Below are 27,320 nucleotides of genomic sequence, written 5' to 3' on the forward strand. Positions count from 1 at the left end.
GGGTCAACTGCTTTGTACTGATTCGTGATATGAATGAAAAAATTCTCAAAAAAGGTGCAGAATGGCTGCCGCAACATCTTGGCGATTCTCCGTGTATATATAGTCAAAGAAATCGGTATGCCCTAATACATTTTTTTACAACCAAGGCAAAAGTTTTGCCTTCATCATTGATTAAGAAGATTTTTCTTCTTTCAAAAAGATTCAGAACTATTATAAAACTTCATTAGAAGTATAAATCACCTCAAACTTAATAAAAAATACATCAAGGTCTCTAGACCACCGAACGACCGCTATTGCTGCCAGATTGAGTTGTCGATGCGCCACTACGGTTGCTCCCTTACCGAGCTGGCATGACCTTGTCGATGAAAGCCGAATAGTCTTCGTACATGTGCCTCTAAGGACCAGCGCCCTGGAGCCTCATCCGTCGTCGTTGAAGCTTGAATAGATCTGAAGCAACTAGCACTAAATCTCGTTGTCGCACAGGCACGATGAAAAACCTTAACATCGCCTCCCCAAGTAGTCGGCAAAATGAGCTCTGTCGACTACGTTCAGATGGACAACCGCGAGGAAGATAGGAGCCCGAAAGACAAACTGAAGAAGAAGCGCAGTCATCTGCCTGAGCATCACACCTATAAGGACTAAAAATCCTAACCTAAATTATTAGTTAGAGCAAAGGCACCAGGATTCCCCACCCCACCACCGGCCGACCGAGCGGCAGAAGAGGGGAGACGAATCCACGAGGTCGCGGGCATAGCCTGAAGGAGAGAGAGAGTCTGTTCTAGCCGCCTAGGAGAAAGGGAGAAAATGCTGAAAAAATGAAGATTTCTTGCCTAGTTAGTTGTGAAAAACTGAACAAGAAGAATACATCCAAGACCAAGCCTACTCTGTTCAACGACCCATCAAACTGAACAAAAACACACCAACCTTCTGAGCACAAACAAGCAGAAGATCCACTCCACCAAAACTAGTCGGCCTTCCACCATTGCTGGAGAGAAGAAGTCGATGCTACTGGAGGAGCAGACCGAAACTCCCCCGCAAAGGTGAGAGAACAAGCATCCTCCAAGACCATGTGCCAAGTGCCTCACTTGACACTCTGGCGACCAACATCGATGGCAAACTCACCGCGCGCGTGACACAAGGCCAATGCCCTCAAAGTTGTAGAACTCTCAAGGCCGCCACCCCAACATTCACCTTTTCGTTGCACCCTATGCAATCCACCGAAACCACGTTCTGGGGCCGTCACCCCGACATACCACCACTCGCCTCTCCGAGTTGCAATTCCACACAACCCGGCCACCCGCAGGCCACAACGCGAGTGTAGACCGTGGTCGTCGCACCAACTTCGGCGTCACCACCCCGACATAAGTGGTGGATCTGTTTGAATCCAGTCTTCGTTCATCTTCATTTAGGTGTTTACAAGTTTGGTTCTTTCAATCTACGACTTTTTTCATCGGCAATAGTTGTTGTTGTGGTGCGCTGGTCTTACGAGGCGTTAGCACAACGACTTTCTGACTATCTACTACAACAAGGTTTGACCGGCTTCAGTCAAGGAGGGGCAATAACAGCGGCGCACCTTCAGCTTGCTCCACTACTTGTAGCCGTCGCTAGGTGGTCCATAGACCTGGTTGTTCTTTGTACTGCCATTATTGAAGATGAATAGATTGAAAGTTTCTCATGCAAAAAAAAAATGACCACGGGTAATCTTCCTAGAGCTTTGCCACACCTAAGCAAAAATTCTTACGTAACTAACATCCATGATGAGCTGGCCTGATTTGATTTGAAGAAAAAAAAGGCCCAGGCCCACCCCATGAAATTCAAGCCGGGGCTGATTAGTTGAGGAAAGGAAATGTTCTTCTCAAAAAAAAAGTTGAGGAAAGGAAATTATGTAGCTTTAAGTGACAAGGTTACGTACCCATTCATCGAATGGTGGTTCAAATTTGACAAAATTAAGGACATGTTCTGAAATCTGAACTAAAACAAACACTGGTACAAAGTCCGTAACTAGGAATCCTTCAAGGGAGCACGTTTGGTAATAATATCTTTGAGAACGGAGAGGCATCATGCCGTTACACTGTCCAGAACATCCCATCGCCTTCGCCTGATCTGCTGCTTGAAAGAGAGAGAAAAATGAACAAGATGGTTCAAGTCTTGGCTCAAAGGAACAGATCAACATAGGACGGTGCGTCGCTTAGGTAAATGGGGAAGCAGTCATCTAACACACGATGCATGCAAGTAAAATGCTTACTCAGACAACATGAGGCACTACATCGAATGTTGGCAAGAAAGTAAGGCTTCAACATAGAAACATAGATTTCAGGAACTAACCACTTTTGTCGATTTCACGAAGCAAATTTGGCAATGAGCTTCTTTAAAAGATAGGGACATGTTGTAACTATATCGTCAAAGACGTCAGTCGCCGTTATCTCTTTCAAATTAGATGGTGTCTTGAGGAATTCAAGGCATACCTCCTTCAGCCCACCACAGCTGTGCCGCTCAGCTAGAATAAAAATAGTTTTGACCGTGCTCACGACTATGTGTTTGCATAACTTTTCTTTACATAGTACCTTCAGCCTTTGGAGATCGTATCTGTCTGCCGCTGCAAGCAAGTGTTGCAGCCACAACAATTCTTGGGCTTCTCTTTCCTCCACGTTGTCGACCTCCATGTCGGGCAGTGAGTCAGTGTAAATAAAGCTAAGCAAGGCCCTATACACTCTCGCCTCCATGTCTTCTATATGTATGACGCTTGCTATGGTGCCTTCCATCATGGGGCCAAAGAGCTCCGCCTTGAAGACCAAAGACCGGGCCGCGAGCACGCACCGGTGTGCGACGATCGTCTCGTCGCCGACGCTGAACGTCACGTCAGTGCCCTCCTTGGACAAGAGGAGGTTCATGATATGCTGTTGTATGCTAGAGGGCGGCACCGTGATGAAGCGATCAAACATGGAGGTGACGGCGAGGTCACATCGGATGGTGAAAGAGTTGCCCTTGAGATGACTTGATTTCTCGAGGTCGTCTCTTTTCCAAAAATACCGATGGGCCAATGTCGCATGGCAGCTGGAGAAATCGTGTGCCTTTTTTGCTCGAACACATGCGGGGCCTTGGTTTTCAAGCTCGTCGACGAAGCTAAAAGTGCATTGCGCCTTCACAACCTTTGTGACATCTTTATCAACAAGGTGCAGATGGAGAGAGATGTAATGGTGGCTCTCCGAGGTGTCGCCGTTAGGGAAGTAGCGGATGCACCAGCGGCGGCCTCCTACCGTAAAAGGGAGAGACGCGATCGCCTTGCCAGTAGATGCATAGGCTTTCGTACGCGAGTAATCAGCGACCACAAGCAGGTGGTACCCGCTGCCCGTGGAGACGTCGACGGCGTGGCCGGCAGCGTCACCAGTGTAGCGGGTGATAGACACGCCGGCAAACGACATGGCGTCGACGGCGTGGCCGGTGGCGTCACCGCCTTAGCGAGTCCTCGGAGTTGAAGAGCCGATTTGGTCCTCTGCAAAACTAGCCAGAGCTTTTCTCAATCAGTTTTGCTAGAACTTATCTAGATGAGATATAATTTGATATCATTCATCTTTTATAGCCATTGGATGTGATGCTATAAGATGTGTGTGTGCTGACGTGGATGATATATGTTTTTGTTTTTCAAGTGAATGAGACCAAATTATATCTCATTTAGATGAGTTCTAGGTACTTCCTTTCTCAATGGCTGATTCGCATCATGCTGTGTATTATATGGACGCAAAAACACAACAGCATAACGCACCCGGACTCTTAACTTGAAGCCGAGACGGACATGGAGACTAACCAGCAGCCCTCTCTCAACTAAGACACGGACGCAATTTGAAAGTACAAGTCACGGAGATTGGATATATATAGGAATACTTATGCCTAAACTGTTCAGTTGCCAAACTGTTGTAACCGAAATCAAATGGTGCTAGTGGCGCATCTTAAAAATTCCTCGTACACATTACCGCAGTTGATCTCTCTCTAGGGTAAAATACAGCTTCTTGACAAAAACAAGTTTCAGCTAGGAACTAACAACGGTAGAATGTTAGAATAAATCTGAGGCATACCGTTGATCATCTGAGGACCAAGCAATCACACTAGCACGACACCGAGATTTGTTAACGAGGTTCACCGATATGAGTACATCCCCGGATCTTACTACGGGCGTTCCTCCCCGTGACACCGTCACAATACCGCACACCGGCCACTCGGGCGCCGGCTCCCCCTTGCGCGCCTGTGCTATTATGTTGGCATATGTTACATCGTGTGTCTACCCCTGCTATATATGAAAGGCCTAGGATACAAGTGTCCTATGTAAACACAATACAACTCCTAGTCCAACTGTAACCTACCTTGTACACTATATTCGACACAACTCTAACAAACTCCACTTTGGCGAATACTCTCCACCACTTTAAATTCGTCAATGCGTCAAACTTTCATGTACATTGGACCTGAGCTTATCCCATGAGTACCGCTGCTACTTCAAAGACTCCATATGACTCCACCTGCAACTTGTAGTCCCTTCTTTTCTTGACCACTGTCAGCATTCGAGCAAAATTAAGTTCCTTATTACTCTTGTTTGTGCTCCCAACTTCCAGAGTATCAGTCCAACGCCATCACACACTGATCACTGACTTGCGTGAAAGTGAACAACTCACATATTAGATGTCACAAATAAGAGTTACCTGAACTCAACATCACCGCTCCTTTCTTGACCGCCTGTCTGAAACTTGAAGGAATTTCACCGTTGCTTGTAGTCATCCTGAGTCAAATTCGCAGTTGTCTCACCACATGTATGACCACCAGAGCCCTGGCCCGTCTCCATGTCCGTGCATACCGCACGCCTCGCCGCTATTACCGCGTTGAGCCTCCGCTGTCCCGGTCGAGTCTCAAGGGCTGCGAACCCATACCACTCAACCCCCACTGCAGAGTACCACCGATCATAACCGACCGATGACGAGTTTCATGCTTCCATCAGACCACTGGGCTCCAGTCCGAACTACGCGTCCCTCGCTTTTTCCCGCTGAATAGGCTTCGACTCTTTGAGCTCTTACGCCATAGCCCCTCAATCCATCTCCACCTTCAACATGACTCCATGGTAGATGATCAGTTCACCCCTGCGCCTCATCGACTTCAAGCTCCGTGTATACACCACCTTGAATCAACCCCGCGCCATAGTCTTGTCGAAGCCACACAAGCCCTCTGGGCCCGTGCCGCGTGTTTCCACGCCCAAAAGTCAGTCACCATCAGCATCACGCGCCTATGTCGTCATCGCCGATCCCACCACCATCTTCTGTATCAACCGACTCACATCGATCCGTCAGATTATCTAGTCCAACCAAGCCGAACTTCTCCGACTGCATGACACGCTCGAGGCTCCCAAATTGTCTTTCACGAATTTCCATCCATCACATGATAATTCCATCTTAGCTGGCTTGGCTTCCTGCAACGCCTTCAAGCATCCCTGTTGTGCCAACAAATCTTTCACCCTTGTCTGTCATAACCCAAGGTTTTCAATTCCGTGAACTTCTTCACCTCAAACCTAGTACCCGTTGGTGCCATGGTTCTTTGTATGACTGACTGTGAAAAATTATCCGAGCTATTAACGCGATGCCCAAGTATACGAACAGCCTCCGCGTACTAATAGCAATTCCAACCAAAATGCTTTTGATCTTCAACGTGTAGCAGCTCTAGCTCAACCTCCAATGCTTTCTGTTGCTTTGCCTCAGCCTCCTGCTATTCCAATGGATGAATATCGCTTGACGGATTTTCCTTTCGCTCAAAATAATCTGCTGCTTTGCGTCGTATGTCACGTGAGCACTCGGTCCTCTTTTTATCCAAAACAAATCTCATGCATGTACCTTGTACACGGCCCTGGCCTGATCGCTTTGCATACGGACACGTACACCTGAGCCCACCAGCTGCCGTTCAGCCCGTGAGTTGCCCGCCTGCTGCAGCCGTGCGGCTTCTCCACCTGGGCCGCAGCCCACGCACTTGCCTTGCACTTTCGCAGCCAGCGCTCCGAACCGATGTGCTGTCTGCCAGTCGCGCGCGACACGCCGCCGTCGTCGATTGCATCTCCCCGAGTTCACGCCTGAATCGATTAAACCGATCACACCAAAAACTCGTCTGATCATCGAATCGACCAAACAACTACAACTCGCCGCCGCCAAGACATCCAACCACGTTACTGCTTCTTCATCCTCTAGACCAACGATCCACAACCTCCAAACGACCTAGCTCTGATACCACTTGTTAGAATAAATCCGAGGCATACCGTTAATCATCCGAGGATCAAGCAATCACACGAGCACGACACCGAGATTTATTAACGAGGTTCACCGATATGGCTACATCCCCGGGGCCTTACTACGAGCGCTCCTCCCCGTGACACCGTCACAATACCGCACACCGGCCACCCGGGCGCCGGCACACGCCGCCGGCTCCCCCTTGCGCGCCTGTGCTATTATGTTAGCATAGGTTACATCGTGTGTCTATCCCCGCTATATATGAGAGGCCTAGGATACAAGTGTCCTATGTAAACACAATACAACTCCTAGTCCAACTATAACCTACCTTGTACACTATATTCGACACAACTCTAACAAACTCTACCTTGACGAATATTCTCCATCACTTTGAATTCATCAATGCGTCAAACTTCCATGTACATTGGACCTGAGCTTATCCCATGAGTACCGCTGCTACTCCAAAGACTCCATATGACTCCACCTGCAACTTGTAGTCCCTTCTTTTCTTGACCACTGTCAACACTCGAGCAAAATTAAGTTCCTTGTTACTCTTGTTTGTGCTCCCAACTTCCAGAGTATCAGTCCAACGCCATCACACCCTGATCACTGACCTGCGTGAAAGTGAACAACTCACATATTGAATGCCAACATAATAGCACAGGCGCGCAAGGGGGAGCCGGCGGCGTGTGCCGGCGCCCGGGTGGCCGGTGTGCGGTATTGTGACGGTGTCACGGGGAGGAGCGCCCGTAGTAAAGCCCCGAGAATGTAGCCATATCGGTGAACCTCGTTAACAAATCTCGGTGTCATGCTCGTGTGATTGCTTAGTCCTCAGATGATCAACGGTATATGCCTCGGATTTATTCTAACATAGAAACCACTAATCATCGTTCAGCAAAAGTTTAGTGATGATATCTTCGACAACCGAAGGGCACCATCACGTAGCTTGACAGTCCAGGTCATCATCCATCGCCATGACTTTTTGCCACCAGAATCGGTGCCTGAAAAGAAAGAAAGAAAAGTTCATGTCGCAGAAATGATTAAGAAAATACACACTTAAGGCGAGATATGACAGTGCGTTGCTTCTCTGAATTGGAAAATAAAATCTTGGATTGATGGACTGGGCACGATGTATCCAAATTATTTCTTGCCAAAGCAGACATAATGCAACCAATTAAAAAGTTTTTCTGGCATAACATGAAGTCACACTAACTGACTGGTGACAAGAAAACAAAACTACAACCTAGAAACATAGATATCAAAACATCAAAACAGTATATTAAAAAATACAGAAAAAAAAACTAACCATTCTTATAGATTTTAGGAAGCAAACTCCTTTAGAAGAGAGGGACAGGTTCTAGTTATGCCCTCCAAGCCATCAGCCAGTGTTATCGCTTTCAAATTAGCAGGAGTCTTGATGAACTCAAAACAAACCTCCTTCAATCCAGAACAGCTGTGCTGCTCAGCCAGAGCAAGAATAGTCGTCACTGAGCCAACACCTATGTGTTCGCATAGCTCTTCTTCACATAGTGCTTTCAACCTTTGGAGATCGTACCTTCCGCCGCTGCAAGCAAGTGCTGCAAAAACAATGCTTCTTGGGCTCCCCATTCCTCCCCCATGTCTATCTCCATATCAGGTAACGTGTCGGTGTAAATAAATTCAAGCAAGGCGCTAAACACCTTTGCTTCCATGTCTTCTACTCCCTCTGTTTCTTTTTAGTTTGCATATAAGGTTTGGTCAAAGTCAGGCTTTGTATAGTTTGACTAACATTATATTAAAAAATATAAACATTGACAATATGAAATCAATATTATCAGATGCACCACGAAATGTATTTTCATACTATATAGCTTTAATATTGCAGATGTTCATATTTTTTTATATAAATTTGGTCAAAATTTGTGTAGTTTGATTTTGACCAAATCTTATATACGGAGTAAAAAGAAACGGAGGGAGTACATCTATGACACTTGCTACTGTGCCCTCCTTCATGGGGCCAAACATCTCTGCCCTGAAGACCGCAGACCGAGCTACAAGCACGCATCGATGGGCCGCAAACTTCTCACCAGACACCATGAACCTCACGTCTGTGCCCTCCTCGAACAGGAAAAGGTCACTGATATCTTGTTGTATGCCAGAAGGCGATACCTTGATGAAGAGATCCATGGTGGTGGCAATGGAGAGGTCACATCTGATGGCGAAACAGTCGTCCTTTAAGTGCTTTGATTTCTCAAGGTCATCTCTTTTGATGAAAATCTTGTAACCCCAAGATGGTTTACTGCTAGAGAAATTGTCGGCCTTTCCTGCATGAATAAATGCTGAACCTTGATACTGAAGCTCGTCAATGAAACTAAATTCGTACTGCACCTTCAGAACCTCTGCAGCATTCTCATCAACACGGTGCAGAAAGAGAGATACTGAGTCAGCACTCTCTGAGCGGTCGCCATTAGGATAGAACCACATGCACCAACGATGGCCTCCTACCATGAAAGCGAGAGAGAGGATCTTCATGCCGTTAGGTGTAGTGGCTTTGATACGCGAGTAGCCATTAACCACAAGCAGGTGGTACCCGTTGGCTGTGGCGACGTCAATGGAGTGGCCGATGGCAGCTTTGCCATCACTGATGAGAGATATGCCAGCAAATGATATTGCAGATAGGCCAATGAACACGAACTACTCCCTCCGTCTAGGTGATTAAGTTATCTTTGGTTGTGCACCGTGACCAAGGAGGAGGGGAAAACGAGAGACCTTAATGTTTATTTGCTAATTAATAGCATTGCATGCAATGAACTAACCACTGCATGTCGTGTTTGGTAGTCTCAAGTCATTAAAAGCATGCACACCCCTCATCTCTTATTGGTTGATATGTCAAGAAATAAGAAATGAGGTAGAAGTTAATGCACCGTGCCTAAGTGTTTTGGGATTATTTGATTTTCGTAATATGACTTACACACCTAGACAGAGGTAGTACAGAACCTATGCATGCGTTGGGTTTCAATGATTATCTACGCCAGGGAGATGGAATAAAACCTAAACACCGAAAATCAATTAGTACACCTCAGATTTCCACGCCAGGGAGATGAAGATGAATCAATATCCAGTAAGACTAGTCACAATGGGAGTAACTTAACTAGTAACATCACACATTTCAATACAAGATTGCTTATGTGGCAGCTAATTAATGAGGAGAGAGGGGTTTGTGGTAACTTAGCTAGTTACTGTAACATCACACATTTCAAGACATAATGAGTCTATAGCCTAATAAATGAACTCCATGATACCACTCATGTGTTACTACTCACTATGAAGGTAGTAACATAGACTAGTAACATCGGTAAGTTACTACTCTATGTTATTCCCCACTGTGAGCAGTCTAAGGGGCCCAGCCACCGCTGAATCTGCCTGCTTGGTTCTCCTCAACAGCGCCGCCACCGCCGTTGTCATCAGCAAGAACCGAGGGGCGTCATCCGTCTCACAGTCTATCATCGGATTAAAGCGGGGGGAATGAGGCGGAGCGCGGCGCGTTGCCAGATGCAAGCAAGGAGGGTGGTGGAGCTACGGCAAGGGAGGGAGGCGCAACGGCGGCGGTGGCGAATCAAGCGTGGTCGCGTCTCCGTGGTCGGACCTGTTTGCTTTTGGGGAACACGGGTTCGATCCTTAAAAATTGAGAGGGTTTCAGTTGGCCCTAATTTTTTGGAGTGCTTCCGTGCACTGTCCTAACAAAATTAGAACGATTTTTATGTCCATTCATCTAAAATAGAGATTAATTTATTCAATTATTGGGTAGTGAATTAAGGCATAAGCTGCGATTAAAATTGTGTGATGTCAAAATGCATCGGTAGAAAAGCTTTTCATCAACAAAGGCAGATATTTTCTCATAAGTCTTTCACTGGAGAGGTAGTAACTCTAACTGTCATTTGTTTAGTTCGGCTAAAAAAACAGAGCCTAGGCATGTACAACCCCTGGATGGGTCACCGTTTTTTTTGAAAGGATGTAGCAGAGCTAGGCATTCAATTAAGAGGAATGGCGGAAGACTGCTGTTTACAACCCCCCGTTGGGTCTCCGTTCTCCTCACCAGGTTTTCGCTCTTCTGCCATCTCCTCCCGTTGGTCGTTCATGCGTCTCTGCCCTCCATTCCCACATGTTAATGTCACGGACATGAAGAGCATTGGAGTGTTCTTCATGTCAAGACCTCCTTGAACATGTTGTATTATGGCTACCATCTGCTGCAGCTTCCACCATCGTTAAGAGGACCATGATTCAATCCTCCTGTCCTTGTGGCTCAACCACATAAACTTATTTGCGCTATCCATCGTGACACAACATGTATGTGATGCGGGTATGAACTGCATGAATGTCTCAATCTCCTTGTCTCCCTAGAGCGACCCTACAACGCTCCTTGCGAACACCTTATCGAGCCCCCACACCCAAAACCCAAACTCGTCTACCACCCATAGCTAGCGAACTTGCACACTGGCGTAGACATCTTCTCGGGCACAGAGCAACGGGTGATTTGTGATATGTTGAAAGCCGACTGCACGAACATGGTGGGTAACTAGTGTGTGGTGCGGTCGGAGGCTAGCACCACGTTGGCATGTCTACTGCTCCATGAGGCACCTCAAGTTGTTGTTCAACTCGGATATATGGGAGGTCAACTTTCATCAAGGTGCATGCCAAGAAAGTGTGAGTTAAGATCGTCAGCCTCTGATTAGAAAAAGTGAGGCCGAGAGACTACATAACCAACATAACACTAGTAGAAAACGGGCCTTTAGTCCCGGTTCACCCATCCTCTCACTACTTCAGCCTGAGCACGCTTAACTTTCGAGTTCTATCCCCCTCGTTTCCAAGTCTGCACTTGTTTTCCTGACAATAGTAAGATGTTAATCCTATTAACCCTTGGGGGTTGAACTTGAGCATGAAGTCACACGTTTCACTGTTTGAGTTTGAAACTATTATTCTAAAAACAATAATTATTTAGTAACACTAATATTTCTTGAATAAGTAGTTTGACCATAGTTTGACCAGATTTGACTAAAATCCAAAAACTGAAATAATAATTTAGTAACACTAATATTCTTTAATAATATTTAGTAACACTAATATTTCTTAAATAAGTAGTTTGACCAGATGTAAGCAAAATTCAAAAAAACTAAAATTTGAGCATAACTTTTTTTTCTTTTAGAATTTGAGGATTCTAAAAATTTGCAAAACGGCATGTGGCCGTCAAACTCGGATGCGGATTTTCGTGCTCAACATTTTAATAATTATACATTTTTTTGACATCATATGCAAAAGTTATAGCCGTTTTACTTTTTTATAACATTCTTTTGCAAAACATGTCCAAATTTAAATTTTTAAATTTTCCTAACTAGTAGATGTAGTAATATAACTACATCTCGAAAGATTTTAATTTTTGAAGTTTTTATAATTTTTTTGTTTTTTCAAAAATGAAATGGCGATACGGGAGGGGGGGGGGCAGAGTTTGAGACACGAACCCCTTTAGTCCCGGTTTGAGACACGAACCGGGACTAAAGGGTCTAATATTTAATCCCAGTTTGAGACACGAATCGGAATTAAAGGCCATCGCGCCCTTTAGTCTCGGTTCGTGTCTCAAACTGGGACTAAAGGTCCCATTTGAACCGGGACTAATGCCTTCCCGATGCCCTAGCCGCTCGAACCGGGACTAATGCTCACAGTAGTCCCGGTCCGTAATGAAACCGGGACTAATGTGTACATTGAGCTGTGACCAAAGCCATGTTTTCTACTAGTGTAAGAGATTGACATGTGTCTCCTGCAACGGATGGGCCACACCTAGCGATGTAACGAGTTAATGGTTGGGGGAGTTGAAAACATGCAATAACCTTGTAATTTTACATGGTTGAAGAATGGCATTCAATAACATGGTAACGAAGTTATTATAGTCTAATAATGTAAGTGACTATAATCTCACAATATGTGACATTAATCTGGCGTTACTAATGAAGAAAATATTGAAATACATCAACATGTGATATATTTTTGAAGATTTCAAAGGCAACTGTTGACAATCAGGTTAGCGATTCGAGAGATATAGTATTTTTTATATCATACTTGCATATTTTTGGTTTGTTGGTCACATGTATGCATTGCCACTCCTCCGCCATAGGAGGGCCGGTCGGTGAAGCCGTGCCGCGCCCCGGCATGGTGGTGGTAGGGCAGTTTTGTCTACCTCCCGTCGGAAACTACCCCACCCACCCCTAGATCCGATCTGGCGCACCACGGGCAGCTCCTCCTCCAACTGTTGCGTCCTTCCTTGCCGCTCCGGTGCGGAAGCGCGGCCACGGCCATGGGTGCTCCTCCCCCGCCTGCCTCTTGCCTCCCCCCATCGATGCAACTCTTCCTCTGTGAGCTATTGTTTGTGGGTGAGCATGAGGCCCTTGGGTGGAGGTGATCGGGCTAGTCAAGGCTGGTCCATGCCCCTGTGCAGGCTACTCTCCGTCTCCGATGACACCTACTTCGAGTTGTCATGGTGACTTCTGCGGGTGTGTGGTCGTAGTGGTTTTTATTGGCAGGCGGTTGATGCTTTGTGGTGGATCCTTGTCAGCACCGTTCCGGTCCCGGCAGCAACGGACATGCGTTCTCCAGTGTCCATGGCTTTCCGACGTGGTTCGGCCCTGGCGCTCCGGTTGTTGCACCCCCTCCAGCTTCTTCAGCTCATCGGTGTTATGCCGGCTCCATCTCCGGTAGCTCGAAACTGCATTCCCTTTTGATTCCTGGCTTGCAGGTAGCATCGTCACCATCCCCCCTCTGCACTGGCTCTCTACCCCGCTACCTCTCCGACCCCATCCACCTACACGCCATGTCGGTTCCAAAGTTCAAATTTTTCGGCAACGGCAGGTGCAACCCCACTTACCCCCTCCTGAGGTGGTGACAAACTGATGGGCTGACTTCATCATCTTCGGATCCTGATCTGGCGGCTATGGGTTTGCTCGGACCTAGGCCAGGCGAAACCCTGGCTCGGCTTGCCGATGCTGGTAGCGACGACACTCGTTGGTGCCGTTTCCCTTCTTGGATGCGCTGCATGGCCCTACTCTGTGCCCCGCTTCGAGCTTCGGGGAAACCCTAGGTCTGCTTTCGGATCAGATGGCAGTGGCGTCACAACCTCACCCCCCTCCCCCTCTTGAAAGCTCTATCTTGCTCGCTCGCGGTGTCCTCAGTGGTCCAGCATGGCTATCTAGTTCTAGGCTTGGTGGGTTTAGTTGTGTCTTTCCCCTGTTCGGGTTGAGCATCCCTTGTATCTCTGCCCCGGGTTCAATGCTCATGTCTTCTTGCGTTCATGGCATGTGTTCTATTCTCTATTGTACTCATTCTTTTCTTCTATTAATGAAAGATATGCAAGCTTTGCCTATTCGCGAAAAAATGTGATTTAAAAAGTACGAACGCTTGGTTTGATCAAGTAGTTGAGTATTGGAAATTGTATGTGCTTGGTGTGAGGAATTGTCCATATGGAATCCACTCTCTGTAGCGCTTAATCCCGTAAATTGTATCAAAGCACAAAACTGGTTTAAAAAACTACAAAGCACTTTGAATTTGAATAAGATCATGCTCTATTTTTTTATTTTATAAAATGGATTGTTTGGTTGTTGATCCATTAATTAAATAAATTAGGTTGTAAGATCGAATCAAGTTTTAGCTTATCCATTTCTTCTACTGCTGTTTTAGAACAGAGAGAGAGAGAGAGAGAGAATGAGAGGAGAAATGGAGTTGCTCCAAGAAAGACTACGTGGGGCATGTCCGCCACCTAGAGAGAGTGGATTCAGAAGTACTCCCACCATTGTCTTTCTTCTGCATCCAAGTTTATATGTTGTTTTCGCTGCCTGACGATCGCATCGCATGTGCCCGTGCAGAAACTCGATCGACACTCACATCCGAGTTCACGATCAGAAATCAGAACACGACGCACGTAGGCTAACTGAATCTAGTGCTCTGCTAGTGCAACCCAGCGGCTTGAAGCCGACACGACATGAACTGCTACAGTGCCACCAACACACGTACAAAAGAAACTTTAACATGCAAACTAACGCAGAAGGCCAGGGCATGGCAGTTAGGACACAAACAAGATTTCCAACAGCGTGATTTGGATTGACATAAAAATACTGTAAATCAAGGGGCTTGGATAGGAATATTGAAACCGACGAGTACAAGCTGTTCATTTGCCAAACTGTTCTAACCCAAATCAAATGATACTACCGGTGCATCTTAAAATTCCACGCATTACTGGAGTTGGATCTCCCTAGGATTAACTTCAGATTCTTGAAGACAAGTTTCAGGTAAGAACTAACAAAAGTAGAAACCTTCACTAATCATCCTTCAGCGAAAGCTTGGCGGTGATATCCAGGACACCCATCTCCATGACTTTTGGCCACCTTTTTTTTTAGAAAAGGAGGACAACCCCGGCCTCTGCATCTGGACGATGCATATGACCATTTTATTAATTATTGACACAAGACCGTACAGAGTCATACAACAATAAGACTAAAGCCATCAAACTAAGCAACAACTGTCACTATCCCTACCGAGTTGATGTAGGGGCGCTGAAAGTCTGGACCTAATATCAAACAGACCACGCAGCCAAATCTAAACATCTAAAGACTTGAGGTTCCACCCAGGACGCCTGCCAGGTATGGGCACCCACCAGTCCGGCGTGCTTCTCAACCAGGATGCATACGGCCATTTTAGTATGAGTACCAAGATAAACATGGTCCTCAGAATTTTTTTAAATGAGTATTAAGATGTTTCTTGATGCATGATTCCAACACACACCAAACTTGATCCTCAATAAACAGGTGACTTTTGGCCACCTGAGTTGCCGCCTGAAAGAAACAAAAGAAAGGTTTCATGTCACAACTTATATTAAGAAAAGAACAGTGCAACGGTACTTCAAGCTATATCTCCATATCGTATTGTTCAACAACGTGAGGCGTTCGTTGCAACGGTACTTCAATCCAACCCCCTTAATATTCAGTTCAAAAGGACGCTAGTTGACAATCGTTGGGAAGAATGGCTACATCTAGTAAGTAGACTGATGGAGGTTCAGTTATCTCAACAGCCCGATAAACTACGCTGGAAGCTTACTAGGTCTGGAGAGTTTACAGTTAAATCAATGTACGTTGATGTTATCAATTCAAGCTCGATTCCTAGTTCCAAATATGTTTGGGCTGTCAAAGTTCCTTTGAAAATCAAAGTGTTTATGTGGTTTGTCCATAAACAAGTTATATTAACCAAGGACAATTTGACAAAGCGTAATTGGACAGGACCTACTAGGTGTAGTTTCTGTGATCGGGATGAAACTATCAAACACCTTTTTCTTGATTGCCCGTTAGCCAAAGTTCTATGGCGGACAGTCCATATTGCATTTAATATTACTCCACCGAGTTCTGTCAACATGTTATTTGGAACGTGGCTTAACGGGATAGAGTCCGAAACAGCGAGACATATTCGCGTAGGAGTCTGTGCTTTATTGTGGGCAGTCTGGAACTGCAGAAATGATTTGGTTTTTAACAGAACAACAAATATTCATTTTTTGCAGGTTATTTTCCGAGCCACTGCGTTGATCCGTATGTGGTCGCTACTCACTCCGACGAAGACCAGAGAGCGTTTGGTTACTGGATCTATCCGCTGGGAGATGGTAGCACGGGATATCTTCAACCGGTTTGGATGGCGGGCATGTAATAGGATAGACAATTAGTTTACCTATCTCTCTTATGCCAGCCGGTTGTGACTTTTTATGGCTAGTTTGTCTTTTGGCCCTTTTAGCTCTTTGTGAGCTCTCTTTTATTTTCGTTTTGAGACTTTAAGACCTTGTTGAACCTTTTTATTTATTTAGTAAGTTGGCCGTATGCATCGTTCTGATGCAGAGGCCGGGAGTCTCCATTTTTGAAAAAAAAAGAACAGTGCAACACATGACAGTGTGTTGCTTCTCTAAATTTGGGAACAAATGTTTTTGTGGCACAACATGAAGCCAAGTAGAATGCTGCAAAGAAAACAAAACTACAACCTAGAAACATGCATAACATATTTCAGAAATATACACAGAAAACTGACCGTTCTTTCAGATTTTAGGAAGCAAGTTTAGAAATGAGCTCCTTCAGAAGAGAAGGACAGGTTCTAGTTATGTCCTCCAAGCCGTCAGCCGTTGTTATCGCCGTTATCTCCTTCAAATTGGCGGGAGTCTTGATGAATTCAAAGCAAACCTCTTTCAACCCGTGACAATTATGCTGCTCGGCTAGAGTAAGAATAGTCGTCACCGAGCTCACATCTATGTGTTCGCACAGCTTTTCTTCACATAGTCCTTTGAGCCTTTGGAGATCATATTTATCCGCTGCTGCAAGCAAGTGTTGCAGCCACAATGCTTCCTGGGTTTCTCCTTGCTCATCACCCATGTCTATCTCCATCTCGGGAAGTGAGTCGGTGTAAATAAAGTCAAGCAAGGCCCTAAACACCTTTGCTTCCATGTCTTTTACATCTACGACACTTGCTACAGTGCCCTCCTTCATGGAGCCAAGCAGCTCCGCCTTGAAAACCACAGACCGAGCTGCAAGCACGCATCGGTGGGCAGCGAACTTCTAACCGGACACCATGAATGTCACGTCCGTGCCCTCCTCGGAGAGGAAGAGGTCGCTGATATGCTGTTTTATGCTAGAAGGCAGCACCTTGATGAAGAGATCAACTGTCGTGGCAATGGCGACGTCGCATCGGATGGTGAAACAGTCATCTTGTAGATGCTTTGATTTCTCAAGGGCGTCTCTTTTCATGAAATTCTTGTAACCCCAAGAGGGATGACAGTTGGAGAAATTGTCTGCCCTTTTTGCACGAATATATGTTGAATCTTGCTTCTCAAGCTCGTCGATGAAACTAAATCCGAACTGTACCTTCAGACCCTCCACGGCATTTTCATCAAGACGAAAATAAAGAGATACATAGTCCGCACACTCTGGGCGGTCCCCATTAGGATAGCAGCTGATGCGCCAACGATGGCCTCCTACCGTAAATGGGAGAGAGACGACCTTCGTGCCAATAGGTGTAGTGGCTTTGATGTGCGAGTAGCGGTTAACCACGAGCAGGTGGTACCCGCTGGCCGCGGAGACGTTGATGGCGTGGCCGACGGCCTCGCCGTCGCCGACGAGAGAGACGCCGGCAAATGACATGGCAGATGAGCAGAATATATATAACTGAAATATGAACTGGACTATGTGGGTGAACACGTCAGTACTGCCGCTCGAGTCTTCCTCGTGCGTCCAAGTCGTGGAAACTCGGCCGACGCTCGTACAAGTATTTCGTCAGAGTTCACGAACGAGACAGACGCACCCGGGACGAACAGGATTTGGTCCTCTGCCAAACTGTTTGCTTCTGTCGATGGTTGACTCACATCATGATTTCTGTGTATATATAGACGCCAACATATAACACCATAACACAATAGGATTCTAACTTGAAGCCGTGACGGGCATGAACTGCACTAACACACGCGTACACAAACAACTTTAACAAGGAAACTAGTTCCCTAGTACTATTGACTAGCAGGCTCTCAATCAGGACACGGATAAGTTCTTTTTTTTCCTTTTCTTGATGGCACGCGGCGCTCCGGCAGCGGGCGGACACCAAAATTGACCTTGATCGTCCAGTTTAGAGTAACCGATCGGATTTGAAAGTGGCAAGTCAAGGAATGCTGAAACCGATGCAGTACAAGCTGTTGAGTTGCCGAACTGTTCTAACCGAATTCAATTTTTTTTTTAGAAAAGGAGGATGACCCCCGGCCTCTGCATCTGAGAGATGCATGCGGCCATTTTATTAATTATTCTCGAGGACCTTACAAAGTAGTACAACAATATGTCTGAATCCGCCATCTTGGCAACCTATGCCGCTACTCCTATCCATATGATGAAGGGGTGCAAGCTGGGCCATATACCCAGTCCCCTCACCTAAGCCTAACATCTAAAGCTGGAAGCCCCGACCGAGCCACTTACCGGATCTGGGGCACAATCCAGTCCGACGCACTCACATGTGTCCTCGCCACCATCTTCCACTTGTCCATCTTCAAAGCAGATTGAGGTACCAAGCTTGGCAGGTTCCTCCGCCATCGACGCCACTATGACGCCAAATGACGACCACCACCTATGCCAGTCCATCTCCAAGCCGAAGGAGCGCTACCACAAGATGAAGACCGGCGGTAGAATAGATGAAACATTGCACACATTGCCGCCGCCAAACACCTCACACGCACCGCAAAGCGCCCACTGTGCTTCCGGGAACCCGAGGCGACGCCTTCAAGAAGGAGCACGACGAGGGTACGACGCCGTCGCCCACAAGGAGAACTAGAGCTTTCGCCCAAAAGGAGAGCACAGTGAAAAATGGGAGAGGACCTCGACAAGGCCTCCAAGAAGGGAACCGACGCCCAGCAAAGGCGCCGCCATTGTCGTGGCCTCCGCTGACGGCCAAGGGTTTCCCCCGGTCCCACCCCCATCCCATCCACTCGGCCAATGACCTGGCCAGAGGAGCGCACGCAGCCGAAGAAGGCGTTCGACTTCATCGAAGCAGGCATGCCGGGTGACGGGGCACCCCAACCCACTGTAGTAGACGTCCACCGAGACCTCGCCGCCTGCGCGGCCGAAGTCGCGGACCACCAGCGACCACGGCCGTCGCCCGCAGAGGCAACACCATCCACACCACCCGAGGCCGCTGCCCCGGCATCCACCCACCGCACACATCCCGTCGAACCATGAAGAAAGACCCATACCGCCGCCACCAGGGAGCACCACACCGCGACCCAAGCCGGGCAGGACGAGGCAGGGCCACGCCGGCCAGATCCGGGCGGATCCGGCGAACCCCGGCTCACCAGCGGCCAGATCGGAGGAGCGCCCCGATCCAGGGCCGAGCCGGCCTGATCTGATGGGCGGCGCCGAAGCCCCCGCACCAGATCGGGAGGGGGCGAACGCCGCAGAGAGACGGTAGGAAGCGGGCGGCGGCGTCTTCTGATGCGGGGAGGGGGGTCTCCATAGGCCGAGGCGGGCGTGCGGGGAAGCCCCGCCGCCGCCTACCGCCGCGCGGGCAAGCCCGACGACGGCTGCCGACGGCGGCGGGGGAGGAGGAGGGGCGGCGGGGAACCGGCGGGCGACTAGGGTTGCGCCCCCGAGTCGCCCGAGAGCGGACGACGCGGGGGGAACGGGGGATTACCCGGTGTCGCGGGATGATGCTCCCCTAACCGAAATCAAATGAGTTGATAGTAGTGGTGCATCCTGGAATTCCTTAGACATAACAACAGTTGATCTTGGCCGCGTGCATCTTTCCGATGCAGAGGCCGAGGGATGACCTGTTGGGGAACGTTGCAGAAAACAAAATTTTTCCTACGGTTTCACCAAGATCCATCTATGAGTTCATCTAGCAACGAGTGATCGGATTGCATCTACATACCTTTGTAGATCACGGAAGCGTTCAAAGAGCGGGGATGAGGAAGTCGTACTCGACGTGATCCAAATCACCGGAGATCCTAGCGCCGAACGGACGGCACCTCCGCGTTCAACACACGTACGGTCAGCGTGACGTCTCCTCCTTCTTGATCCAGCAAGGGGGAAGGAGAGGTTGATGAAGATCCAGCAGCACGACGGCGTGGTGGTGGATGCAGGAGTCACCGCAGTAGGGCTTCGCCGTTCTACTGGGAGAGGGAGAGGTGTAGCAGGGGAGAGGGAGGCGCCAAGAGTCAAGGGTGCGGCTGCCCCTCCCTCCCCCCCTTTATATAGGCTCCCCTAGGGGGGCGCCGGCCCTAGGAGATGGGATCTCCTAGGGGGGGGGGCGTCCAAGGGGTGGAGTGCCCCCCAAGCCAGGTGGGGCGCCCCCCACCCTAAGGTTCCCAACCCTAGGCGCATGGGGTGGGCCAAAGGGGGCGCACCAGCCCACTATGGTGCTTCGAAACAACGAACTGTCGCAACGGTGCACAGTTAGGGGGAACACTTTCTTGAAATTATTATGAGGGATCATCTTATTTACTACCGTCGTTCTAAGTAAGCAAGATGCAAAAACATGATAAACATCACATGCAATCAAATAATAATAGTGACATGATATGGCCAATATCACATAGCTCCTTTGATCTCCATCTTGGGGCTCCATGATCATCTTGTCACCGGCATGACACCATGATCTCCATCATCATGATCTCCATCATCGTGTCTCCATAAAGTTGCTCGCCAACTATTACTTCTACTACTATGGCTAACACGTTTAGCAATAAAGTAAAGTAATTTACATGGCGTTTCTCAATGACACGCAGGTCATACAAAAAATAAAGACAACTCCTATGGCTCCTGCCGGTTGTCATACTCATCGACATGCAAGTCGTGATTCCTATTACAATAACATGAACATCTCATACATCACATATATATCATTCATCACAACTTTGTCCATATCACATCACAAAACACTTGCTGCAAAAACAAGTTAGACGTCCTCTAATTGTTGTTGCAAGTTTTACGTGGCTGCAATAGGGTTCTAGCAAGAACGTTTTCTTACCTACGTGAAAGCCACAACGTGATTTGTCAACTTCTATTTACCCTTCATAAGGACCCTTTCATCGAATCCGCTCCAACTAAAGTGGGAGAGACAGACACCCGCCAGCCACCTTATGCAACTGGTGCATGTCAGTCGGTGGAACCGGTCTCACGTAAGCGTACGTGTAAGGTTGGTCCGGGCCGCTTCATCCCACAGTACCGCTGAAGCAAAATAAGACTAGTAGCGGCAAGAAAGTTGACAACATCTACGCCCACAACAAATTGTGTTCTACTCGTGCAAAAAGAACTACGCATAGACCTAACTCATGATGCCACTGTTGGGGAATGTTGCAGAAAACAAAAAATTTCCTACGGTTTCACCAAGATCCATCTATGAGTTCATATAGCAACGAGTGATCGGATTGCATCTACATACCTTTGTAGATCACGCGCGGAAGCGTTCAAAGAACGGGGATGAGGAAGTCGTACTCGACGTGATCCAAATCACCGGAGATCCTAGCGCCGAACGGACGGCACCTCCGCGTTCAACACATGTACGGTCAGCGTGACATCTCCTCCTTCTTGATCCAGCAAGGGGGAAGGAGAGGTTGATGAAGATCCAGCAGCACGACGGCGTGGTGGTGGATGCAGGAGTCACCGCAGCAGGGCTTCGCCGTTCTACTGCGAGAGGGAGATGTGTAGCAGGGGAGAGGGAGGCGCCAAGAGTCAAGGGTGCGGCTGCCCCTCCCTCCCCCCCTTTATATAGGATCCCCTAGGGGGGCGCCGGCCCTAGGAGATGGGATCTCCTAGGGGGGCGGCGGCCAAGGGGTGGAGTGCCCCCCAAGCCAGGTGGGGCGCCCCCCACCCTAGGGTTCCCAACCCTAAGCGCATGGGGTGGGCCAAAGGGGGCGCACCAGCCCACTATGGGCTGGTTCCCCTCCCCACTTCAGCCCATGGGGCCCTCCGGGATGGGTGGCCCCACCCGGTGGACCCCCCGGGACCCTTCCGGTGGTCCCGGTACAATACCGGTGACCCCCAAAACTCTCCCGATGGCCGAAACTGCACTTCCTATATATAATTTTTCACCTCCGGACCATTCTGGAACTCCTCGTGACGTCCGGGATCTCATCCGGGACTTCGAACAACTTTGGGGTTACTGCATATTCATATCTCTACAACCCTAGCGTCACCGAACCTTAAGTGTGTAGACCCTACGGGTTCGGGAGACATGTAGACATGACCGAGACGGCTCTCCGGTCAATAACCAACAGCGGGATCTGGATACCCATGTTGGCTCCCACATGCTCCTCGATGATCTCATCGGATGAACCATGATGTCGAGGATTCAAGCAAGCCCGTATACAATTCCCTTTGTCAATCGGTACGTTACTTGCCCGAGATTCGATCGTCGGTATCCCAATACCTCGTTCAATCTCGTTACCGGCAAGTCACTTTACTCGTACCGTAATGCATGATCCCGTGACCAGACACTTGGTCACTTTGAGCTCATTATGATGATGCATTACCGAGTGGGCCCAGAGATACCTCTCCGTCATACGGAGTGACAAATCCCAGTCTTGATCCGTGTCAACCCAACAGACACTTTCGGAGATACCCATAGTATGCCTTTATAGTCACCCCAGTTACGTTGTGACGTTTGGTACACCCAAAGCAATCCTACGGTATCCGGGAGTTACACGATCTCATGGTCTAAGGAAAAGATACTTGACATTGGAAAAACTCTAGCAAACGAACTATACGATCTTGTGCTATGTTTAGGATTGGGTCTTGTCCATCACATCATTCTCCTAATGATGTGATCTCGTTATCAATGACATCAAATGTCCATAGTTAGGAAACCATGACTATCTATTGATCAACGAGCTAGTCAACTAGAGGCTTACTAGGGACATGTTGGTGTCTATGTATTCACACATGTATTACGATTTCCGGATAACACAATTATAGCATGAATAAAAGACAATTATCATGAACAAGGAAATATAATAATAATCCTTTTATTATTGCCTCTAGGGCATATTTCCAACATGACCTCCTTTCAAAAAAAACAGCACTTGATCTCCCTCTAGACCAAAATACACCTTCTTGAGCACATGTTACAGACAGGAACAAAGGAACAAACCCTAAACATCCTTTAGCGAAAGTTTGGTGCGGATATCTTTGATAACTCGAGGGCATCATCATGAAGCTAGACTGTCCAGGTCTCCCGTCAACATGACTGTATGCCAACTGAGTTCGCGCCTGAAGGAAAGAAAAGAAGATTCATGTCACAACTGATTAAGAAAAGGCACATTACAATGCAAGACACTGCATTGTTTCTTTGAATTGGGAAACAAAAATCTCTGAATGATGTGCACGATAAATTCAGTTCTTTTTCTTTTTGGCCAAAGCGCACATGATGCATCTAGTTAAATTGTTCTTTCAGCCACAACATGAAGTCACACTGAATGGTGCCAAGGAAACAAAAGTGCAACACGCTGTTCTTTGAAGCGCACGAGAAGCTTGGCGCGGATGTTAAACATACTCTAAAACAGTGATGAATTAAATCTTGAGTGGATGTCAAAATAGTAATTTTTTAAAATACAGTAAAAACTTACGGTTTTTATAGATTTTAGGAAGCGAACTTAGCAATGAGCTCCTTTAGAAGAGATGGGCAGGTTCTAGTTATTTCCTCCAAGCCGTCAGCAGCCGTTATCTCCTTCAAATTAGCCGGAGTCTTTATGAACTCAAAAAAAACCTCCTTCAATCCACAACAGCTGTGCTGCTCAGCTAGAGTGAGAATAGTCGTCACCGAGCTCACGTTTATGTGAGTGCACAACTTTTCTTCACAGAGTGCTTTCAGCCTTTGGAGAGCATATCTATCGGCCGCTGCAAGCAAGTGTTGCAACCACAGTGCTTCTTGGGCTTCTCCTTCATCCTCCGACATGTCTATCTCCATGTCAGGCAGTGAATCGGTGTAAATAAAGTTAAGCAAGGCACCAAACACTTTTGCCTCCACATCTTCTACATCTATGACGCTTCCTATTTTGCGCTCCTTCATGGATCCAAACAGCTCCGCCTTGAAGACTGTAGATCGAGCTGCAAGCATGCATCGATGGGCAGCAAACTTCTCACCACACACCATGAATGTCATGTCTGTGCCCTTCTTGGACAGGAGGAGGTCACTAATATGCTGTTTTATACTAGAAGGCGGTACCTTGATGAAGAGATCAACTGTCGTGGCAATGGCGACGTCACATCGGATGGTTAAACAATCATCCTTTAGATGCTTTGATTTCTCAAGGACGTCTCTTTTCATGAAATTCTTGTAACCCCAACATCTCTTACAGCTTGAGAAGATATCTGCCTTGCTTGCACGTATATATGCTGAATCTTGCTTCTCATGGTCGTCGACAAAACTAAAAATGGACTGCACGTTTAAAGCCTCTGCAACATCTTCGTCAAGAAGACGTAGAAAGAGAGATATTGAGTCGGCGCTCCCTGAGCGGTCGCCATTAGGATAGTAGCTGATGCGCCAACGATGACTTCCTATCATGAAAGGGAGAGAGACGATCTTCGTGCCATTGGATATAGTGGCTTTGGTGTGCGAGTAGCGGTTAACCACAAGCAGGTGGTACCCACTGGCAGTGGGGATGTCGATGGCGTGGCCGACGGCCTTGCCATCGCCGACGAGAGACACGCTGGCAAATGACATGGCAGATGGGCAGAACTTGGCAGAAATCTGATATGGAGTATGTGCGGAGGAGTGAATTGGCGTAGGAGATTAGCAATGGCATTCCAACCAGTCGCTATATATGGAAGAAATGGAGCGTAAAGAGGGTGAATTAGAAAGGAGTACCCCCTCGTCTTCCTGGTGCGTGCAAGTTATGGCAGCGTGATTTCAGAGCACGTTCACACGGCTGCATTAATGCAGTTGGGAAACGGAGCTGCAGCAGTTTGGTCTCCGTCTCTTCGAGAGCCGGAACTGGAGCAGTCAATCGCCTCCACTTCCCAGGGAGATGAATGTTGGAATTTTGCTAGTAGGCCTTTGGCCCAAAGCCGAACTAAAATTCTGAAATTCTCCTGGCCCATTCATGCACACATGTGAGTGGAGTGAGTGAGGCTAAAGTTTAGTCCCACCCCGGAAGTTGAGAGAGAGTTGCACCTCTTTATAAGGTGAGGTCTTCTACCACTTGTATGAGCATGAGAAGAGGAGACCTACACGCGCGCTCCTCCTCCTCGTTCGCCGCGCCGCGCCGCGACGCGGGTTGCGGGATTGAGCATGGGAAAATTAATGAGTCATTAATTAATAATTAACGGACGCGTTAATTACTGAACCGTTTCCGATTCTTTTGGATCGTGACAACTCGGACATGGGGTTTACTCCCACGACCTACCCGGCCCGCACTATATAGTCAGGCAAACGTCTACCCTAGCCGCCGTCGCTTCATATGGTTTCTCACCACCGTTCTAGATCATTGCGCCGCCAAGAAAGTCTTCTCCATCCCTCCTTCCGGCGTGCACTGCGAGAAGGGACAGCAGGCCTCCGGAACCCTGCCTCTCGTGATCCTGTACGGGAGAGGGGCGATCAGGTTTTTGGGGAGCGCACTCGCGCGACTACTGGCAGCGACGACTTCGCGAATGACGACTTCTTCCCCGACCTCGGCAACCTCATCCTCGACGACATGGGCGACAACGTCAACGCCGGCGGTGCTGCACCCGCTGCACCGTATGTGATTATATCCTTCCTGTTCAAGATCGTGGTAGAATTCATGCTTCTAGTATGTGCCCTAGATGTGATATGTTCATCTGCTATGCTAGTTCGCATGATTAGTTTAATCTCTGCTGCTGTGGTCATGATTTATCTTCTGTTTATTCGGATTAAATCTCGTAGTAATTTGCTCATATTTCCAACAATCCAAAAACCTGATTATAGGCAATTTACTCCGAGTGGTTTTGCTGCACATCTGAAGCCGCCTGCCTTTAGGGGGCGCAATATAAGAGGTGGAGCACGAGAGCAGTCTACTGGTTTCAGACCATGGGCTGCTATGATGCCACCAAGGGCAAGCCTGCGGGCGATCTTAATCCAGCACAGCTGGAAGCTTTTGAGAAGATCGATACCCTCTTTAAAGGCGCTCTTCTGAGTGTTCTTAGTGACTCCATTGTGGATTCGTATATGTCGTTTGACAATGGCAAGGACATGTGGGCTGCGCTCGAGGCCAAGTTTGGTGCCTCGGACGCCGGCAGCGAGTTGTACGTCATGGAGCAATTCTATGACTACAAGATGACTGATGAGCGCCCTGTTGTACAGCAGGCTCATGAGATACAGTCGCTCGCAAAAGAACTTGAGTACTTCAAGTGTGTGTTGCCGGACAAATTTGTTGCCGGAGGCATCATTGCCAAGCTTTCACCTTCATGGAACAATTTTGCTACTTCCCTGAAACACAAGAGACATGAGTTTTCCGTTGCGGATCTCATTGGTACTCTTGATGTTGAAGAGAAGGCGAGAGCAAAGGACACACGTGCTCGAGTTGCCGAGGGAGGTTCTAGTGCCCACATGGTACAGAAGAAGAACTGCCAGCCCAACAAGTTCAAAAACAATAAGAACAAAACTCAGGGCAAAGGCAAGTTTGATACAAAGAACAAGCCATCACATTCTATCAACTTCAAGAAGAATTCTCATAAGAAGGGGAAGGGACTTTGCCATGTCTGCGGTGATCCTAATCACTAGGCTCCGAAGTGTCCTAACCGCTTTGAGGAGCGCGAACATGAGAAGAGCGGCAAGTCCGCTAATGTTGTCATCGGTGATACTGATATGAAGGAATCAGGGTACGGTATTTTTCCTACCATCCTTTCAGTATTTCAATCCCCTGATTGGTTAATTGACACCGGTGCCAATGTACATGTTTGTGTTGACGCCTCCATGTTTTCTTCTTACCAGGCAACAGGGACTTCACCCGTGCTGATGGGGAACGGGTCACATGCCATCGTTCGAGGTGTTGGTACGGTCGATCTGAAGTTAACTTCGGGGAAGACTGTGTGTCTGAAGAACGTTCATCATGTGCCGTCCATCAATAAAAATCTCGTTAGCGGTTCACGTTTATGTCGAGATGGTTTTAAGTTGGTTTTCGAATCCAATAAAGTTGTAATTTCTAAGTGTGGACAATTTGTTGGAAAAGGCTATGAGTGCAGTGGCTTGTTCCGCCTATCTTTGTCAGATATTTGCACTAAACTTATTAATAATGTTTGCGACAATAATGAGTCTGATATTTGGCATTCACGACTCTGTCATATTAACTTTGGTTGCATGACGCGGTTAGCCAATATGAATTTAATTCCGAAAATCTCTACTGTCAAAGGCTCCAAGTGCCAAGTATGTGTGCAAGCTAAGCAACCTCGCAAGTCCCATAAGACTGCAGAGGCAAGAGACCTGGCGCCACTTGAGCTTATACATTCTGATCTTTGTGAGATGAATGGCGTGTTGACAAAAGGTGGAAAGAGATACTTCATGATGTTGATTGATGACTCCACTAGATAT

At 47.6% G+C, this 27,320-nt stretch overlaps 1 protein-coding gene and 2 pseudogenes across 1 annotated transcript; all 3 read right to left on the reverse strand.

The window, feature by feature from the left end:
• Nucleotides 1-2,339: 2,339 nt before the first annotated feature.
• Nucleotides 2,340-9,743, reverse strand: LOC125547038 (annotated as a pseudogene).
• Nucleotides 9,744-14,511: 4,768 nt separating this feature from the next.
• On the reverse strand, nt 14,512-17,443 carry LOC125548870 (annotated as a pseudogene).
• A 5,971-nt stretch (nt 17,444-23,414) lies between these two features.
• LOC125548869 (BTB/POZ and MATH domain-containing protein 1-like) lies at nt 23,415-24,497 on the reverse strand. The gene has a single exon (XM_048712395.1). The coding sequence runs from the start codon at nt 24,495-24,497 to the stop codon at nt 23,415-23,417; it is 1,083 nt and encodes a 360-aa protein (XP_048568352.1).
• Nucleotides 24,498-27,320: the final 2,823 nt, after the last annotated feature.

This window comes from Triticum urartu, chromosome 3, assembly GCF_003073215.2.
Source record: "Triticum urartu cultivar G1812 chromosome 3, Tu2.1, whole genome shotgun sequence".
Lineage (NCBI taxonomy): Eukaryota > Viridiplantae > Streptophyta > Magnoliopsida > Poales > Poaceae > Triticum > Triticum urartu.

Coding starts and splice junctions, on each gene's coding strand:
- LOC125548869 (XM_048712395.1), bottom strand. CDS start 24,497: ATGTCATTTGCCAGCGTGTCTCTCGTCGGCGATGGCAAGGCCGTCGGC.